Genomic DNA, 21289 nt, shown 5'->3' with positions numbered 1-21289 from the left:
ATTGTATTGAATCAGAGACAGCAAAATCGGTGAAAATTGATATTACAAAACTACAATGGAAAGTACCCTACATACATGCTTCTGACACTGTTCGTCTTGATCTGCTGAGTTTAACACATAGTGATATACCAATATTCCATTCAGGTCATGGGAATTGCATGAATTTCCACAAATTACCTGAAACTACCAATCTTCAATGGGCAGTTAAGACAACTTCGAACATATTGAAACCTAGATTCATTATTCTTGGATCTCAAAAGAATAGGAAAAATGTTATAACTGCTAACAGGTCACATTTCGATTTCTGTAATCTGAACAATGTTAATCTCTATTCAAATGCACAATCATTCCCCTATGAAAATATTGCTGGTAATAAACATTTATTGTATCACATGTTCTCTGGATTCCAAAATGAATACTATCCTTATAACAGCAGTACATCAATTGGACACGTTAAGCCGTCGGTCCCGGCTGCCTAAAAAGCAGTCGTTAGGTCATGTCAGAGGCCCTGAAATTGATCAGTTGCGACCTGAAAACTCTGACACCAGACCTGAGCCAGCCAGGTCACTCGATATTATTATTATTTTATCAATTGAGTACGGTATAAAACATTTGATGAATATGCACCATTGGTTGTTATAGACTGTAGTAAGCAAAATGAACTATTGAAATTTGGAGCAATAGACATAAAGTTGACATTGGAAACAACAAATAATTTCTCAGCAAAAACCAGTGCCTACTGTTTAATCCTCTATGATAATGAGTTGCAATATACACCACTGAGTGGAACAGTAAAAAGAGTATTATAAATTTGAAAAAATCTATAAAATAACAAAAAAAATGGTTAAAAACTAGACAATATTCAAATCAAAAGTATTAATCTTCCAACCACTTCCACACTCTACAAATGAATCAATATTTTACCTTCAGTATCATCGCATTGATTACTAAACTCCTTTATATTATCATTAGTTCCTAGAATTGTGCTTGTCCTCCCATAGAATGATCTCCAACCATTTTCTTCAATTTAATTTTAAAGCAACATACCATTTTATATTATTATTCGATTTATCAGCTTCTTTCAAAGCACAAGATATTCAAATACTGACTGTGATGATATAGTGTCAAATTTGCGCCATCTATATGAGCTTAGATTTTTCAAATGAATTTATTTTATTAAAGTTGAATAATGTTCCTAGTCTGGGTAACCAAATCTACATTTTTTTCTGGGTGTACTCACCTACACCTACAATTTCTTTCTGGGTGTACTCACCTAAACCTAAGATTTTCCACCTATATTTATTACATTTTTTCATACCATTCTTTAAAAGAGATTCCAGAAGAAAGTGAGAATTGTTGAATTAAGTTTGGATCAGTCATATACATACTTCCACTCTTTTTCATTATTGAGATTGATGTTTGGTATGCAAGTTGCAGCTAATGGTATGCATTGTAAAAATAGAAAAAATTCTGAATCAAATTTTTGATATCAACATTAATATCACTATTACTATTTTATCATACAAAATATCGACCAAATTTATCAACACTCATGATCTATTTTTATAATAAATGTTTAATAAAACCTGAGGTGAGTTTTCAAGTAGTTCAAACTTAGCTGGTTAAAGAAAGAGGGTCACCCCCGCCACCACAGGGGGGGGGGGCTTTAGTGCTGAGGTTGGTGTTCCTTAAGAAAGGGTGCTGTGCTAGGTCTCAACATAAAAATATCATTGGAGATTCTGTGTGCTTGTTGCTCAGATTCAGAAAAAGTTGAGGGTGACTGATCCCTTGACAAATGGATTTACTGAAAAAAATTATTCTTGTAGCTTTTTGATAAAATTAATGGTTTCTTAGTTATTCAAGAAATTAGATCTACTTTTTCCATAAGAGTGGGACTGATCCTTATTTTCTGTTCAATCTTAATAAATGGATTCGTAATTAGATTTACTGGGAAAAGTTATCCTTGTAATTTTTTGTAAAATCAATGGTTTCTTAGTTATTCAAGAAATTGGATCTACTTTTCCCATAAGATCCTTATTTTCTGTTCAATCTTAACAAATGGGGTGTCAATGGATTCGTAATTAGATTTACTGGAAAAAGTTATTCTTGTAATTTTTTTGTAAAATTAATGGTTTCTTAGTTATTCAAGAAATAAAAAAAGCTGGATCTAGTTTTTTCTAAAAAGTGGGAATGGGGATCTTCATTTGAGGTTTATTGTGAGATTAGGGGTCTGGCTAGGTCAAGTTAGTTCAGATTACATTGGATTGGGCAAGGTTAGAACCAAGAATCAGATTTGGGGCAGCCTTGAGCCAGCTTTGGGGCAGCTTTTCTTCAGTACTCTCACTTTCCCCCTACTTGCTTACACTAGGCCGCCAGTAGTTACTCTCTGGCCTCCCATTGTTGGCCGAATATAATTTCGGCAGAATAATAACTCAACCAGAGTTTACATTAGTCAAGTTTTATTGAATTCAAGAAACCCTGAAACAACAGAAACCTGAATCCACTATATCAATATAAAACATTTCAAGTTTCTTCATGTTAAGAAAACTTGTAAACCCTTCAAGTTTTCTTGATGTTAAGAAAACTTGTAAACCCTTCAAGTTTTCTTGATGTTGAGAAATTTGAATACAAGGAAACTTTACTAATGTAAACTCTACTCAAGGCCCAGCGCTCACGGTCCAGCTGTCGGCTGTGTGCGGACTGAGGTTTTGTTTCAGTTGAAACAGACAGACCGTGTGCACTGGGCCTTAAAAGATCACATTATCATTTTGAACGGAAGTCAACAATACAGAACTGCAAAACTCTTTTGAGGAAAATGATAAAATAACGATTGAATTGGAATCAAATTCATATAACCGTCTAATTTATTCAACAAGAATGGAATAAACATCTAAAATATTCAACAAATTACAATATTAGCAAGATTTTCAAGAAGAAAACTTCAAAATCTACTTTCCACGCCAGGATATAACTATCGTACAAGATTGTTCGTGATTTTCAGTTTTTGAAATGTGATGAATTCTTATTTACATTAAATTTCATGTTTCATGCAATAACACACAAATTCAAATGAATGATTTATTATAATTATAGAGTATTTACATATTTATTTCCCAAAGTTTGCGTCAAAATTTTTCACATGAAATTGAAAACTTATTAAAATGAAGTCGAATTAGAAATTTTCCAATAAATATTTGCTGCACTAAATAATGTCACAATTTTGGAAAAATGAGTTCTATATGCATCTTTTTATACCGGGATTCAAGTTGTTGAAATTTCTTATAATATCCTGAGAAGGTAAATAACTCAATACACCCCCTCTCCTCACAGTATGTCATAATTTTATAGATGGTTTTACATGAGTGATGAAAGATTTATTATTATTATCAAGGTTTTTGAAACAACCTTCTCTTACATTTTGAACGAAACACTGCATTAAAATTAAAAGTAATTAAAATTTATTAGCTACCCCTTTTCTCATACTATCCACAAATTCAAATAATGAAACTCATAGACGTGATATACTGCATCATACTTCTAAGACTAACTACAAAGGAATGTTGTTTACATTATAATGTACATATCCATTGGACAGATATACTGTTTCTTGAAATACATAGAATATTACTGAACACTGGTCATGAACCGATTCTCATAATAGTTATTAGGCTTTAGTGTTGAGTACAGTGCCGCTTTTGGTAGTGGCAGTGCTCTGCTCCTTCTCCAGCTGTCGTCCCAGATACTCCCTGCAAAGTTCAAACATTGAAACAATTAGACGTGCATTCATCAAGTAATATAACAATGATAAATAGTAGTGTTACAAAAATATGTCGTGGGAGAGGTGTAAATTCAGCTGTTTAATTATGTTTTAGAATCGATTTCCTACACAATATTGATGTTTATTTCAAAGATTTCTGTCATTTATTTTGTATTGAACTTATACAATAATGTACGCAATGTAGTTACTTATTTGCCGGCTCATTCAAATTTCCAAGAAGAAAATTATAGAACAGTATGTCTTCTATACTTCAATCAACTTGATCTACATGAATTAGAATGTATAATCATATAGGTAATGCCAAGTAGGTATGGAAGAAAGTCTCATTCAAATGAAAAGATTCGCTGATAGTGGATAAATTGTTCAATACATGTTTTTATGTCAACCAAAGCAAGTTATTTCGTGGATGAAGAATGCTTCATAAGAAAATTAACGGCAGTAGGTACCAAAAGCAAAGACATTGTACAATTTGACAAAATGAAGAAACATTGATTACTTACCAGTTATGTACCATGAGTTTCTGAACAGCTAGAAGAGCTTCATAACGTACATTGGGATCATCGTGGGAGAGAAGCTGCATCACGAGTTGCTTTCCTCCAAGCTGCTCTATTACACTGTTCAACATACAAAATAGATTTTAAACTAAAAAAACTCAAATTTACTTTGAAAGCAATACTCTCCTCTTCTAGAGCAAAGTCTCATTAATAATTCTGTAAGAGACGTTTACACAGCATTTGATTTATTTGGCAATGAAAGCCTGTACCTTTAGAAAAATAAACCAAATCCTGCTTCAATTTCATTATTTTTCTTGATTCCTAGAACAATAAAATTAATATTGAATTCTAGTTTTAGTTTCACGCCAAATGCAATTATCTACACTAGAAGATATATTAATCATTCTAGGTAATCTTACTATATTATCGCTCCTTGGATTCCCCACACTGCATTTTGGCTGACCTCTATCAGTATCATAAGTATGCTACCTTTACAATTTTTGCTATCTTATCTTATATTAACGTTATGGAAATTTAATTTTGTGAATTACAATTTATGATTGACTGAAGGTCCTTTTGATATTCTTTTATGATATAATAAAGGAAAGGAAATACTACGATTTTCAAAACAATATTCTACCGTGGAAATTGTTTTTTTTTGTATTCTATTAATTCCAATACTAAGATGTAATCTTTGCAGTATAATAAAAACTAAACATTTTTCCCCAGGTTTTAAAGACTCTTAAAGAGTCTTTTAGAGGTTTTTATCAATGGTAATAAATCTTCTCAATACGAATTTTATTTGTAAGGTCATTTCTAATTTCCTTGAATTGGTTTCTTAGTTCTAAATTATTGCCTTTTTTAAGCCTTTACCATGTGCGATTTTTGGTATCTAGGCTACTAGTTGCTTGATTGTTATTAATCCAGGGATTTCTATCTTGTTTATTGTTGGCTTTTATTCTTATTGCACTATTATTATAAATGTATCAAATCTTTCAACTATTTCATTGAAAATATTCATGGGCCACCAATTTTCCAAGTTTTCAAGTTTATGAATCATTTTATGAAAATAAATTACTTTTTATACTAATATATCAATGAATTATGAAACTATCAATTCAAGATACATGAGTTGTTTTCGTATAATGTTGATAATTATGGGCGGAAATTTATAAAATGAAATTTATGAGTCTGCTAATTGCTTGGAATGTGCATCGATTGTTTGTTATTCTTTTCAAATGAGGGAAAATGGATTAAAATGTTAATATACATGTATTATCTAAACTAAAATTCCTTACCCAGTCATATTATGCAAGTTCCGACTCGGCAAAATAATTCAATGCTTATTTTTTTCTTAATTAAGAATATGATGGTGCCCCAAACAGGAATTTTAGTCCTCGGGGCACTTAAAATTATTTATGCTTCTATTGATGTAAATGAGCTATTGTGATTTCTTTGTACAACGTGTAATTGTATTATTTTATTATCTTTATTTTTATAATTTGCAATATTGTTGTTGTGATATATCTGCTCTACTGCTCATAATTTCTGATTATATGTAATGTATCAACTGGAAGAATAAATTAATTTATTATCATTATGATTATAAGGAACAATAATTGAGTACTTTTAGTAGAATCTGGAATAATTTCTTCAAGATTGAAGGAATTATTTGCACTAGAAAGTTCGCATGGTAAAGCTCAGTGTGATCTTTATTATAGCTTAAAATAAGTTAGGTTTATCAAATAATGTTTTCCAACGAAAGTATTGTTTTTGAACTTTCCTAAATCACACGACACCACGAGAAATATTATTTTTAAAAAATATTCAGTTCTAAATAGTGTGTTTGTCTTTTCGGTCACAAAATTATTCAGTTTCTCTAGTTTAAATTTAATTATTTGTAATTAATTTGATTCATTTTAGAAGTATTTTTTAATTGAAAAATGTGGAAGTGACACATAACCTAACTAAATTTGGACTGGTGTAAATTAGAATTGAAACCGTTTTGGGGGTAAGTCTGTGGTACTCTTCTAAAAGTAATGTTATTCTGAATGATTAAATATTTAAATAAATATTCAACTGACTGCTTTCCTCTGGGATAATGTCTGACATATTCGCCAATATCGAAGGAAGCAACGCTAAGGACGAGAGGGTCACTGCTAGTTTCCAGAAGGTGGATGAGAATTTTGAGCAGTTCGTAGTTCTTCTCGTTGAGACGGCTGGCGTTCTCTCGCCAGAACGGGGCAGAGCGGTGCACGGGACTCCACTCCAAGCGGCCAGACTTCAACTCGGTGGCATACTCATCGAATGAACTGCAATAGCATCCAACTAAATTACTATGCAGGCAAATTACTCTTCCAAACCATTCTGTAAGTGAGTTTCTTCAATCATTAATCACCATTATGATTATCAAATTAAATAAAGTTTCTTCAAAACCACAAATACCCAAAATAACCAGAAATACATGTCTGAGATTTTAACTGAGAAAATTGAAACCTACACAGGTACGGAGCAAAAATAATAATTCAGAAAAATTGGCCCACTTAACTATGGTAACCCCGTGAGAAATAGAGACTACATTATAAATCAAGTTACCATAAAAAAAACGTTTTTTCAATACAAATTTTGAAATTTTCATTCAAATACTATTTATATTATCATTCTTCATAGGCCAGTTCATCAATTTGAAATTTCATTCAATTTAACTACAAGAAATTTGTCTTTTATAATTTACTACTTGAATGAGAAAATTTGTTGAGATATTGATGTAAGCTTATAATTGACCGAGCGAAGTGAGGTCTAAGATTCAAGTAGACGATTTCGCATTTCTCTTTATGTATTTATGTTTATATGTTCCGCATTTACGGCGTAACGTGACAAAAGATTTTCATAAAATTTGTCAGCTATGTTCCTTTTTGAATTAAGGTGTTTTGAAATTTAGCATTTTAAGGATAATATGAATGGAAAAGGAGTTTCTTCCATACGCCAATATTACCGTGAAAATCAGAATATAGAATTTATTATTAATGATTAATCAGCTGTGGAGTGGATTATTAATTGCATGCAATTCAAATTAACATAGTATTTTCTCTTGAACTTCCTCTGCTTTCAACTCAGGCTGACCAGTTGCCAGTATGTCTTGTAGGAAATTAACTGAATGATAGTAGTTGTTTACAGCAGATGATTAGCATTGTCGTTACACCAACCCAAATCAGCCATTAGCTGTTTTCACACCGATATCTCGCCGACACGACAGGATAGGACAGGACAGGACAGAATTTACTCCGATGGACAGTATTAGAGAAGGCTGTGGTTTATAACTGAGCGAGTTCTACTGTTCACAGAACTACTAGTATCAAGTAAGTAGTAGCGGTATTCCAAATTTAAATAAGTGTTCAAATAATTCGTAAAATTTCTGATTTCTTGAAATTTGTATCATAATTCAATGAAATTAATATATTAATTTTTATACTATTGTTGATTTAATGATGATTTTTCCCTACAATAAGCTAACGTACCTCAGATCCTGTACCGATGCTTGTAGTTTTTCATTGAGAAATTCGACGTCTTCAACAATATCTTCATCATCGAACTTGCGTTGCTCCAATATGCTCAACTGTTTCAGAACCTTGCTCTGCACCATCGCGATGCAATGCTCTTTCGCCATAGAAGGGTCTTCTGGCTTCTCAATAAGGTTCTGCAAAAATATTTGAGCATACTAACATTTCAACAAAACCAGCCACTCATCTAAGAAAAGTTTTTGAAATGGAAACAACGAGACCAATGCTATTAAGTATAGTATTATGTGGAAACTGCAAATGATGTCAGCACATCATTCTATGGGTGTAACACACAGTAATTAACTTGTGCTAAGTATTATAAAACAATCAATATTTTGGAGCAGGATTTGACAATTCACATGTAAAAAATTATGTTTTCAATATTAATTTTGAGAATACTGACCCTGAAAACTGCTAGGATGATACGTGTTACTTTTTCCTTGACAGAATCACTGAGAATGTCAGACAGAATTTATAATAAGACTGAATCAGTACAATACTCTGAAATTTGAAATCAATATCAAGTTTCTACTGCAGGAGAGTTGAAATATCTGTTTTCACACAATAAGACTAATACAGGTTGCACTACAACTAAAAATAAAATAGGGAAACAAAATGGAAATACTATAACAATGAACCATTCCATAAAAGTATTGGTAATTAATTACCATAAATAAGTATAATTAGCAAACCAGTAATAACCGGGTTCTGAGATCAAAAACAAACCTCTATACAAAGCTACTCTGAATAAAAAGAAGATATTGCTGAATGGAAAATTTCTGGGATAGATGTTGAATAATTTCCTCCTTAGAATGAGAATAAGGTAGCCTAATTACTACAGAAAAGTCCTAGCTACAGATTCATTCCAATATATTGGAGAACGCTGCGCATGATAATACTCACTTTGAGAGCAAATCACAAAGGAAATAGGCATGAGAAAGAATGAAAACATACAGATTACAGGTAACTGTCACATTAGCTTTTATATTATAGTTTTTCAATTTTATCAACATAATTTGAGCCTACATAAAGTTAGGCTAAGATGGATGAGAACTTCATGGAGAATTATGAGCAAGTCTCAAGGCACCTCCATACGTAGACATCGCTCTACGTCTAAACCAAACTGTGAGATAAGCACAGAGAAATCCCACACTAACAAATTAGTTATTTTTGCAACTAGTGCGCAAAGTGACAGTTTGCTGCACCGAAAGAAACGTTAACGGCTCGGGCGGAATGGTTTGTTGAGTGCAGCAGAAGAACTTTGTGCACGTATTTCACATTAATTTTTTCCTACAGTTACCATTGAATATGAAAAGTGGTTAATTATGGATAAAATTGCCTGAAATCCATCAAATGTTTTTCTGTGTAATTTTATTATTAATAAATAAAATTGAATAATGTAGTAGTGTTTGAATGGCGGGGCGGCTGTGTGCTGAATGTGGCACTGTGCTGTCGCTGTCCACGATGTCCTTGATATTATTATAACGTGGGCCTCACTATGAGTATTACCAACTTAATTTTGATTTTCCTGCACTGGTGCTCCATATAACCTACTAACTATTTTGCGTTGCCATGCTGCAAATCTGGAGTACGCAAAGTACTCACTTTGCGCACTAGTGCGGAAAAGTGATTCTTTGCAGCCTGCAATCAGTGCAGAAATGGTCACTTTTCAAGGTATCTGTAGGAAAATAATATTTTCGGCTTCGAGATCGATCTTTAGTCTGACCCGACTGACAACCGGCCGTCTGGAAGGCTGATTTCTACAATCATGTGAAAGAGCCTCTAAAACTTGGCAAGTGAAATTATGTTAATAGATGGAAATATAATTTATAGGATCCAAGAAATCATTCAAGGTTTTTCCAAGAACGAATAATTTAACACAACAATATGGAAGGTGGACGAATCATCCATCATAATGGATTTAAATGACAACTGTGTAAGTCAAGAAAATGAGTTATTGTTTTGTTTAAAAAACAATAACTCTAAAATTCAATAAATTAGTAGGCTACATATTATTGAAGAGTAAATTCTTCAATTCAAGTTTGTGAAGGAAGTCTGGAGTGTAATAAAAATAATTCATTATCACACTACACAGACAACGAGAATAAACACTAATATTAATAAATAGACATTGATCAATTATTATTGATACTATTATTTTTATGGCATCCAAACAGAAAATATTTAAATTTTATATGAATCAATACCAACAAAATATGTTACGCTTGACTGAGAGCAGTTCAACTGATGAGAGCATTCGAAATAAATTATTATAGTAGTTTTCCAATATCCAAGCTTTGGATATTGAAAAATATGCACGGAAATTCAAGTGGGATGATATTAAAGTGATGGCCGTCAAGACGTACATCGATGTTGGCGCTCGTCATTGAGGTTAGAGTTGGGGTTAGGGAAAGGTCGGGGGGTTGGGATTAAGGTTTCAATATTCAATCATTTAGGAATTTCGAATTAGGAATTTGGTCATTGCAGTTGACGAAACGCTCTCCGAAGTGCTGAAGGTTACCAGTTGGATAAACAGTGACTATAAATAAAGACTATAGTGATTATATTTTTTGTCTCAGTACCAGTTAAAGTCTATAGAGAGAGGTCAAGACACGATCCCATGATACAATGCATAATTAAGTCTCAATAAGGCATATTACTCATCTCAAAATAAAAACAAGTCTTCCGACGGAATTAGATTATTCAGGCTCCGCAGAGATAAGGTTGATAAAATAAGATTTTCAAATTTTCCGCCCGATGTGACATAAGGACCGGCTATATGGAGTCTTCTCGAAAATTAGCATTTGTGTCGATACCTCTTTTTATAGACCTTGGTATATGGCAGATAGATAGACGATCTTGACGGATGAGTAGTCACTACCAATATTATAAATAGAGCTAGGTACTTCAAAAATTTCAACGAACAGTTTGAGGACTACTAGACACATCCACTGGGATCAGAAAAGAAAATACATTAGAGAGTGGCCTTAATGCTATTCTTGTCATTTTCTGGTGTTTTAATGGCATCAATGGAATTACTTCTCTTACTGTTCAGAATATAAGAATAGAACAAAATTATATTTCTGCCTCAGTTACAAAGTCTTTTATTGGAATCACTTCATTAATTATACCGCATCCCTACCTAAAAATTGTAGAATTATCATGTACCAATCAACAGCAGTTTATACTCACTTGTTCATGCGCTCAGCCAATTTTGGATTGAACGTAAGCACCCAAAGACAGAAAATGAGTTGGTATTGAACCTGGAAATTGAGTCTGCCCGAGAGGACACTGAGAAGTGTGGAGATGCCATCCACTGAAATGAAAGCGCTGCGATAGTCGTCAATGCGCAACATCATTTGAAGACAGCGAGCTACAGACTGCATGTATTCGTTGTTCTGTAAAATCACAAAAAGCCTTCAGAGTTTCTATAGCTTCAAATCAAAAATCGTTTATTTATCCTTAATAAAAAGCATATTGAGTCTTCTGATTCATTTATTCTAGGTAATTGTTATCATTGTTTTTCAACCTCCGATTGGTAATAGATAAATATGACGAATGTAAATAGAAGAATAATTTCATCACTGAAGGTTTCTTACACATAGGAGTATTTTTCAACATAATCTCCTTGACGATTCATCATACCAGTGGGCCAGCCAACTGAAATCCGGTTCATAAAACATGCCTCCAAATAAGTTGAAGTTGGCTATGGCGTTGTTTTGGAGCTCCACGATAGTTTTGAGAAACTGCCCTCCAAATCTTGTCTTAAGTTTGGGGAAACTGTATAAGTTACTGGAAAACAAAATGAGGATTGTATAGCGGGTGATCGTTTGATTCGCTGAAGAAACAATTTGGTTGCACCAGCACTGTGAGGCCGAGTTGGCGTTGATCATAGCGATTCCGCAAGTAATTTAAACTGGCGTATTTAATTTCCGACACCATTCACGCACAACATCAAAACGTTTTCTAATCCTGAATCATTCTTTGGAAGATTTATTCTGTACTATTAAGAAAACCAAATTATGATTTATTATTTAGAATATGGCTGCTAACAGATTGAGTGATGAAATAAAGCAGAGTAATAGCTGGCAATCGTGCCTATTATGCCAATATTAAATTGATCACCTCTCGGTCTCTATCTAGGGCAACCAAACTGAAAATTTACAAAACGCTGATCCGACCAATAATCACTTATGGCTCAGAGACATGGAATGTCACCGCTCTTGATGCCTCTAAACTAAGAATTTTTGAAAGAAAAATTACCAGGCGAATATATGAGGGTGTCAACGACAATGGAGTGTAGAGGAGAAGATCGAACAATGAAATAAATGAAATTCTTGGGGGTGAGGATGTAGTTCGTTTCATTAAATCACAAAGATTGCGCTGGGCTGGTCATGTTGAGAGAATGCCAAGAGCAATTTATAAGGCCAGGATGGAGGGCAGAAGACGACAGGGGGGACCACGCAACCGATGGAGTGATGAAGTGGAGGGTGATATCCGAAAGATGGAGATAAGAGCATGAAGACGAAAGGCATGAGACCGTGATGTGTGGAGGGCTCTTGTGCGAGAGGCTAAAGCTCACATCGAGCTGTAAAGCCAGAAGAAGAAGAAGAAGAAGAAGAAGAAGAAGAAGAAGAAGAAGAAGAAGAAGAGAAGAAGAAGAAGAAGAAGAAGAAGAAGAAGAAGAAGAAGAAGAAGAAGAAGATTTAGAATATGGCAGATACACAACACAAATCAATCTTATAAGTCTCAATTTCCTCAGATTATACACTGAATATTTTCAATTTCTTTGATATCTTATGGTAGTGTTTGGTCAGAAGAATATAAGTTTGTCCGACCGCCATTATTTACTTGTCCATTTTAGTGTATACCAATAGGCATAATTTGGAAGCAAACTAGCGTTTCACAGATTTCAATTTAGAAAAAGTAATTGGGAGAATAATTTTGAGGTTGAAGGAGGTTGAAATTTTTCAACAAAAAAACATTGAAAATATTGTATGTAGAAGATGAATTATTGTTTTTTATTTCATCAAGTCAGGACTATTTTCAGATGAAAACCAAGAGAGTAGAATAATTTTCTTGTATTACGTAACAAACACTCCGAAAGATTCGGATGATATATTATGTTCGTGATAATATAAGGGAAACAACATGGTTTCATTTTTTCATGGTTCAATCTGCTAATAGAAAAAAAAACAAAATAAGAAGTTATTTCACTTGTCAGATAAACATAAAAGATATTCAATAGAAGTTTCTCCTAAAGAGCATTTGAAATACTTTCATTTATTTCATTTCATCCACCGACCTTCTACAAAAGGGATATATGGATTTGTAAAATTTATACCACAAGAAAATGTGTACTATCCTCTTAAACCTCACAATACTCCTCTTAATACTCACAGGGTTTTTCAATTCCTCCTTCAACCAACCCAGGTAGAAGACGAGGTCGTTGTCCTCCATACGATGGGAGCCCCAACAGGCGATTTTCGCCATAATTCTGGCCGACATGTTGGATATGAAGGGGTCGGAGCAGTTCAGCAGATTGATGAACATGCCACAGATTGGCTCTTTCTTCTTCAGCGAATAGTCGCGGAAAATATCCACTCTGGATCGATCTTCCTGCAAAATAGAATAAAAGTTAATAAACAAAATTTAACATTCTGACTGGTTAGCCTATTATGTTTTTTCAGTTTTTACTTTATTGTTAACTGTAAACTTGAAAATGAAATATTGAAGGTGGAGAAATTTTGGCTGAAGAAGTTACTATTATTTTCATTTGATATAACAAATTTACGATAACTGACATGTTTTATTAGTCATCCATAAATAACTCAATTTGCTAATAGAAAGATCAAAATAGCAAGAGGTTCTTTCACTTGTCAGAAAAAGTTTTTCAATTTCAAACACCGAACAATGTCATAACTGATATGATGAAAATCCACCATGATATCAAATTATGGGTTTTTTTATTCAATGGGTTTTATTTGATTCCCGCATCGCCTTATTTTACACAAAAAATCGAGTCGAACCCTTGTCGTTAAAACATAAAACACGCTATTGTTATGAACACCGTTTAGTTTCACTAGAGCTGGCAAGGAATATTAAATTGAGAAGGGAATTTGAATTTGAGATGGACTGGATCTCGTATTTTGAGGCGGAAAATGTGTAAATTTAAAACACTGAATGAAATATATATATATATTATTTTCAATTAAAATGTTTTCTTGTATCACCATATTTATAAAGAGGAGAAAATGAAATGAACTTACTTGAAGCATATCATCAATAAGTACAAGAACATATTGCACAGTCTGGTCCTTGGAAACGTGTTCCAAGAGATTGAGAAAAGTCTTGGCGCACTGCATTCTCTGTTCAGCAAGAAGTTCTTCCCTTTTGGCAGAATCAGCATTGTCAAACGCCGAAATGAAAGCAAAGTCCTCGGCTGTTATCATCTGCGATCTGCAAACAATTATCAGATATTATCAATGTCATGAATAGTACTTGAACTACTGTACTTTAGATGCTAAATGAGCAATATATTATTTATCATTGACATTGGTTAGGATCTACCTGCAAATTCATTTAGGAATACAGTTACATATCACTAGCAATTCATTGAAAAAAAATAGTTCCTTGTAATTTGACTGCAATGTAACACTTTGGTTGATGAACAGTTCAATTCTAGCTTAAATTAATAGGTTGAAGTTTGACACTCAAGGGGTATATCATTCCTTCACAGTCTAATTGAGCGATGCGCAGTGTATCATATACCCATGCACTGTTACTATTATTAGTATCACTCTGATACATTTAAACGAGATCTGTGGGCTTCTTCCTTTTCAGTTTCCTCACTGTATTAGAGATGTCAATGAGGTGTAGAGCTTGAATGTTCCGATGATTATGTAGAGTACCGTTTACATGATTTTCATCGAAGATAAAGTGTAATCCACAAACTCTACATGTAATGAAAGCAAGTGATCCGATGAATAAAGCTAGCAATGCAAAATTGTACTCACTGGTGATAGGATTGCCAGTTGATCCTGTGGGTTCTAACTTCAGTTGCCTGCTGTTGCAACTTACTAGTTGCAGCAAGCATATCTGTAAAAAATATAGTTTTATGTAAAGAGAATAAATTTCAAATAATGTTACCGTATTTAACCTTAATTTAAAAAAATCACAAAGATGTGATTATCATCAACACATAGTAGCACGTGAATACACATAATTTTACAATAAATAATATGAGTTCATTCGATTTCTATGAATCACTTGAATAAATAAAACCTAACCTAACTTAACTTGCTTAATCAAATGACTGATCGATTATATGCATTAAATAAAATTATTTATTAATTATGTTTACTAAAATTATTAAATAAAAAGACTGAGAAATTGTCAAAAACGACAGATTTTATTGATAGTTAGAAAGACCGGTTTCGGTTGTTACACCGTTGTCAATCTCTGATAAACTGAAACTATTTTTAATGTCAAGGGCATGAACGCCTGCCATTGACCCAGCTAGACAGTCTCCTCCCACTTGACCGTATAACAGAAACGTCACATATTCCAGTTTCTGTTATACGGTTAAGTGGGAGGAGATTGTCTAGCTGGGCCAATGGCAGGTATTCATGCCCTTGACCAATAGCAGTACTCGCCTACTAGTATAAATTCTGCTGCTCTTGTATTTAGTTTCAGTTTATCAGAGATTGACAACGGTGTAACAACCGAAACCGGTCTTTCTAACTATCAATAAAATCTGTCGTTTTTGACAATTTCTCAGTCTTTTTATTTAATAATTTTAGTAAACATAATTAATAAATAATTTTATTTAATGCATATAATCGATCAGTCATTTGATTAGTCAAGTTAAGTTAGGTTAGGTTTTATTTATTCAAGTGATTCATAGAAATCGAATGAACTCATATTATTTATTGTAAAATTATGTGTATTCAAGTGCTACTATGTGTTGATGATAATCACATCTTTGTGATTTTTTTTAAATTTAAGTTCAATACGGTAACATCAATTTCTTAGAATTTTTATTTAATATGAATAATTACCACAATATCAACTTCTCAACTACACAAAAAATACTAAAATTATTTCTTAGCATCATTGACGTATACCTCAAACAGCTTATATCTAGAGATCACTTAAGAATTTATGTATTTTGCTGCTATACTAAAATTGTATTTGGAATAAATTGGAACAAGAGATTTCTTACAATTCAATTTTTCTAATGCTCTTTTTGAAATTCATAATGAGTAGACCTATTACAATAGAACACCGAATTCATTCTCAACATTAAGGAATTTAAAACTAAATTTTAAAATAGACAAGTTAATAATTTTGAATTTTAAACAACGAATTATGACATAATAACTGGTATGATGAAAATCCACCATGCTATCAAATGTTGAGTTTTTTATTCAATGATTTTTATTTGATTCTCACATCGCCTCATTTCACACAAAAAATGAAGTCGTACCCTTGTCTTTGAAAATTGAAACACGCTATTGCTATGAACAACGTTTAGTTTCACTAGAGCTGGCAAGGAAAATTGGATTGAGAAGGGAATTTAAATTTGAGTTGGACTGCATCTATTATGAGACGGAAAATGTGTAAATTAGAAACACTGCATGAAATATATATGTCATTCATAAATAATAAAAGTAGATCAGTTAGAATATTATTGACTTTAAAGCTAATATCAACACAACAGTTCATGAGTAAAAAACAATGAACAACAAATATTTACAGCATCTTTTGAATGAAGCAATCTAATTCAATAGAATAGCAGGAAAACTACACAATAAAAGTAGCCTGATCAACAAATTTTCACGATTTCAACGTAGTTGCACCTCAAAAGGTTTCAAAGATAATGACTTAGTAAAAATGAATATAGTAAAGAAAAAATTTTAACCTGAAATGTGAAAAACATCAATATTGCTTTTCAAATGTTGAGAACATACTATATAAAATGTAATATATAAATGTAACATGTTATATAAAAAATCAAGTTATTCAACTGACTAATTTACTCAGCTAATGATATTGGACTTTTTGAACTAAGTAAAACAACGCTGGTGCTCGAACAAATTATTATAAGAATTATTTATAATTATAGGTTGAGTTGAGTTTATATATGTTTTGGCGGAACAGTTATTGTTTTACATACAAGTGATGTAGGTTGGCTGATGTGGCCTGAGAAGCATTGTGTTTACTTGACAGGCGCTCCTCTACCGAAGCTGCTACCCAACGTACTGACAAAAACAATAGAAGCTACCTAAAAATAGATGAATCCACCACTTCACTTTCTTTAGCTAAAATTAGGCTTTATCTATTATATTCGGGGACTTGCATTAATACGCCACACAGTGGAGAGGAGCTGTCATTTGACGTTCGGCTTGTATTTAATTAAAAGTGTTGTCTTCCACCTCTTTTCGCGTAACGAAAAATTGGACTTCTGTCAACTTCAAACCTGAACAACTTTTCATCAAATTTTAGTTATTAGGGCAGCAATAGTTCGTAAGATGGATTCTATGAAAGGTAAATGAGTTCATTACATTTTCTTGGATAGATGTTTAAAATTCTTCATGTTTATTGAATGTCAGCTATAATTGCATTATTGCATATTAAATTATACTACACCATCATTAATGAATTATTCAAAGAATCAAATAAATTATTGTATCTAATTTATGACACGCCCCTAAGTGAACTGAAGCAAGATTATTCTTCACATTATTAATTTGATTATACTCTTTCACTCATCAGTTTTTCCATCTACAAATTCCGATTATCATTTATTCTGTAAATATTTATCATTATTTCACTTTATCTACGAACAAATAAAATGTATTATGGATAAGTTATTACAGACTTTGATCCCTTGATCCTAATGGCGACTGATTGAATAATATAGTATAATTATTTAATATAGATATTGCTTGAACGGTTTTTTGAATTTGAAGAGCTTGAATTTTGTTAAACTTGAAGTTCTTGATCTAACCTCCTCATCAATCAACCTTTTGATATCAGAACAAAAAGTGGCTGAAAAGTTAATTTCTTAATAATGTAGTTCTAATATATACAATGCAATAGTGTAATACTAATTGTACTAATAAGTGTAATAATTGATGCCTCATATCAAGAATATAAAATGAAATAGTTCTTTGCTTAGTAAGATATAATTCAGAAATTTCAACTAACATCTCAAAACTGGTAGCCTATAATATACTAGTAACTGGCATCTAACTGGTATACTGGTAACTGGTATTTGTCAATTTTACCTACAGTTGTTGCCAGTGAGTATTGTAATATAATGTTGTAGATTGCAGGATCAATAGAATAATATTGAAAACATTATGAGATTTACCACCCACATAAATTTGTGATACATCATTACAATGTACACAATTAGGACGGGGGGATAATGACAACCTTAATTCTCAATCAAGCTCAATTTTTGTCTTTACAAAGTGTAGTTAGGATGATCCATTACAGAAAAATGAAATATTCATTTAATTCTAGATAAAAATTAATGGCGGCCATTCCTATTTTGAAAGCTCTCTTGCTAACGACATAGATGTGTCGTACATATTCTTCTGAAGCATTTCATGAGGAACCACACGATTTTTCATCGTGTAATAATAATATTCAGTGACCTGGCCGGCTCTGGTATGGTGTCAAAGTTTTCAGGTCGCACCTGATCTGACATGATCTAAAGACTGGTTTCAGGCAGCCGGGCCGACGTCTTAACGTGTCCATCGGAAATACGAAAGATGCCCGAGAAAAATATCTTGCCCAGGCCGGGATTTGAACCCGGGCCTCTGAATTATAAAGCCAGCATCTAATCCACTCGATTACGGCCTCTCTTTTCATGTGTGTAATTGGTACGTTGATTAGTTCTCATAAAAAATATAGTCACTGAATGATCGCTGATCGGTTAGTTCACTCAGAATCTCCAAACATAAAAATCAGACGTCCAGGAAAGGTATACCTTAAATGTTTTAATAGCTGCTTGCAATGTATGACATATCACTAATTTCAGGTTACTTTGAGACAAAAAAACTTATGCATCACCTCTGGTGATGAAATGTGATAAAAGTCACGGTGCCACTTTGCACAACTTTGTGATCTACGGAGATTTCTTACGGTATTATAACAACCAATTACAATACTCTTGAAGTCATGAGTCAAAAAATAGAAGAGATTTTAGTGGTTCCACTGATGAGATTGATCAACTTCCGACAAATTTGTTAGCAATGTGTGGAAAAAATGGCCGCCACCATTTGCATTTAATTTTGTTCTCTGTGATGGCGATGCAAAATGAACACATTGAAAAAATAAAAGTTGAAAATGACTAGGTATTTTTTGCCTAACTCCTTTCCCATTCCTTGACTTATCCTGTATTTTAACTTATATTACAATTATTATTCAAATTAAAATAATTGTCTAACTCATTTTCAACAATAAAACAGTTCAAATCGGATTCAAAGCAAGATTTTTTCCAAATTGATTACATTCTATGATAATTGGCATTACAAAGCTAAGGTTAAAAAGCATCAAGTTCATGGGAAATGATTAGAATACGTTCAAAACATTCTTCTTAGAGTTCATTGTAATCAAAACATTGACTATTGAGATTGAGCAAACAGATAAATGTACTACTGTATGTTGAATCGGTAGCAACATACTTAAAACAATCTAGAACAATAACTAAAGTGATGATAGTAGAATGTTTTTGACAAGCATTAGATGACGTTGAGCATTATAAAAATAAAATAGAAGCTTGAACGAAATAGGTTGAAATACTGTATTAATGGAACTAAAATATAATTGAAAGTTATGACTATTTGGGATAGTACCCGGACAGATGGTCATTGCTGCAGGCTCACCGAGGTCTGGTCGATTGTCATAAAGACTAATACTTTGAACCGCTGTCTTTCTGACGCAATCCGAAGCATTGTTACTATGGTTCTCGTCTTTACGTGAAGACATATTCCTAGACATTTAATGGATTGAGAGTAATGGTCTTGAATAATGAAAGATTCTGATTATTTTGTTCCAACGAAAGGATCTTTCAACAACAGAATAGAGTTTCTAAAAAAGAAAAAAAAGTGATTCAACAGAAAATGAAAATAGTCAGAATAGGATAGATTAATATTATTTCTTGCAGAATAGAAGTCTACTATTAGGCTAGTTCGGGATTATAAGCTTTCAATAATTGGTTATGATTGTGTAATTGATAATAATGGTTTTTAGAAAAGTAGGAATAAGGTTGGAGAAAAAGTAATAGAAAAAATACAATCAATCACGGTACTTTGAATTTGAACATCATGGCGCGGTTGCACGAAAGCCTATCAAGTTTTAATCGTAATTAAATAACACGATAACCAACAGAGAAGCCTTTTTTGAGTAGAACAAAGAAGGACTTTCCTTCAAAAAAGGCATGTTAGAAAAATGTTTTATTGAAAATAAGTCTTTTCTGATAGGTTCTTGTGACATTCAATTGCCGTTAAAATTTAACATGGTTCTGTAGAATCGGACCCAAGAGATATAATATGAAACTGTTATTTGATCTGGAAACTTTTGATATGATAGAAAATAAAATCATCTAAGGTAGGTACTATACCTATTCTAAAAAATTCTAATAGTAATTTGTTTAAAATTCTTTAAAAAAATAGGTCTATAATATGAATTTTATAGTAGTCCTGATTAAATATCAATAACTAGATCAGATCATTTTAATTTAATAATCATACATTTTATAGGGGTTATCAAAGTTGATTTAGTCATCTGGACTAGGCTAATAAAAATTTATAAATAGGCCTTCATATATATATATATATATATATATATATATATATATATATATATATATTATTCCTAAGTTGATGAAATAACAACAGCTAATTCGAACAGTTATCTTTTAAATGTTTCAGTTAATATATAATAGACATAAATTTGTGTTCTGACTGGCCACTTTCCCCTGAATGCCATTATCTTGGATTTTTGAGGTGAGATTTTCATGCCAAAGTCCAACCCAATTTCGAGACCAAGTGAGATCAAGTGAGAGACTTCAGCAACTTGGGATGCCGCATTTCATTCGATAAGGATGAAGATGTTGGTGAAAAAGTGGCGAGATTCAGTGCGGTCTGTGGCACTATAAGACCTTGGTAACAGACAGCAGGTCGTATCCATCATGGATGCTACTTCAGATAGAGCAGGAGTAACACACGGAGTACCCCAGGGCTCAGTGCTTGGACCACTGTCAATCCTGATCATGATAAATGACCTGCATCTGCGGAACTCCAGCCTGCTTTTTGCGGATGATACCACCATCTTGAGACAGGGCAAGGGGTCAGAGGAAGCTGAGCTGAAGAAGGCTCACGAGGTTTTTAAAGAGGCAAAGAGTTGGTTTTGCACAAATAAGCTCAAGTAGAATGAGAGCA

The 21289-nt window shown here is 32.8% G+C and overlaps 1 protein-coding gene across 1 annotated transcript; it reads right to left on the bottom strand.

The window, feature by feature from the left end:
* Window positions 1–2835: 2835 nt before the first annotated feature.
* On the bottom strand, window positions 2836–19933 carry LOC111043438 (V-type proton ATPase subunit H). Its single transcript, XM_039440687.1, is given in 11 exon segments — window positions 2836–3746; window positions 4279–4392; window positions 6357–6584; window positions 7791–7969; window positions 8236–8315; window positions 10929–10933; window positions 11025–11230; window positions 13233–13451; window positions 14102–14291; window positions 14849–14930; window positions 19703–19933. Coding segments are annotated over 11 exon segments (1530 nt in total). The 5' UTR covers window positions 19848–19933; the 3' UTR covers window positions 2836–3664.
* Window positions 19934–21289: the final 1356 nt, after the last annotated feature.

This window comes from Nilaparvata lugens, chromosome 1, assembly GCF_014356525.2.
Source record: "Nilaparvata lugens isolate BPH chromosome 1, ASM1435652v1, whole genome shotgun sequence".
NCBI classification, from domain to species: Eukaryota; Metazoa; Arthropoda; class Insecta; order Hemiptera; family Delphacidae; genus Nilaparvata; species Nilaparvata lugens.
This window is presented reverse-complemented; position numbering and strand designations above follow the sequence as displayed.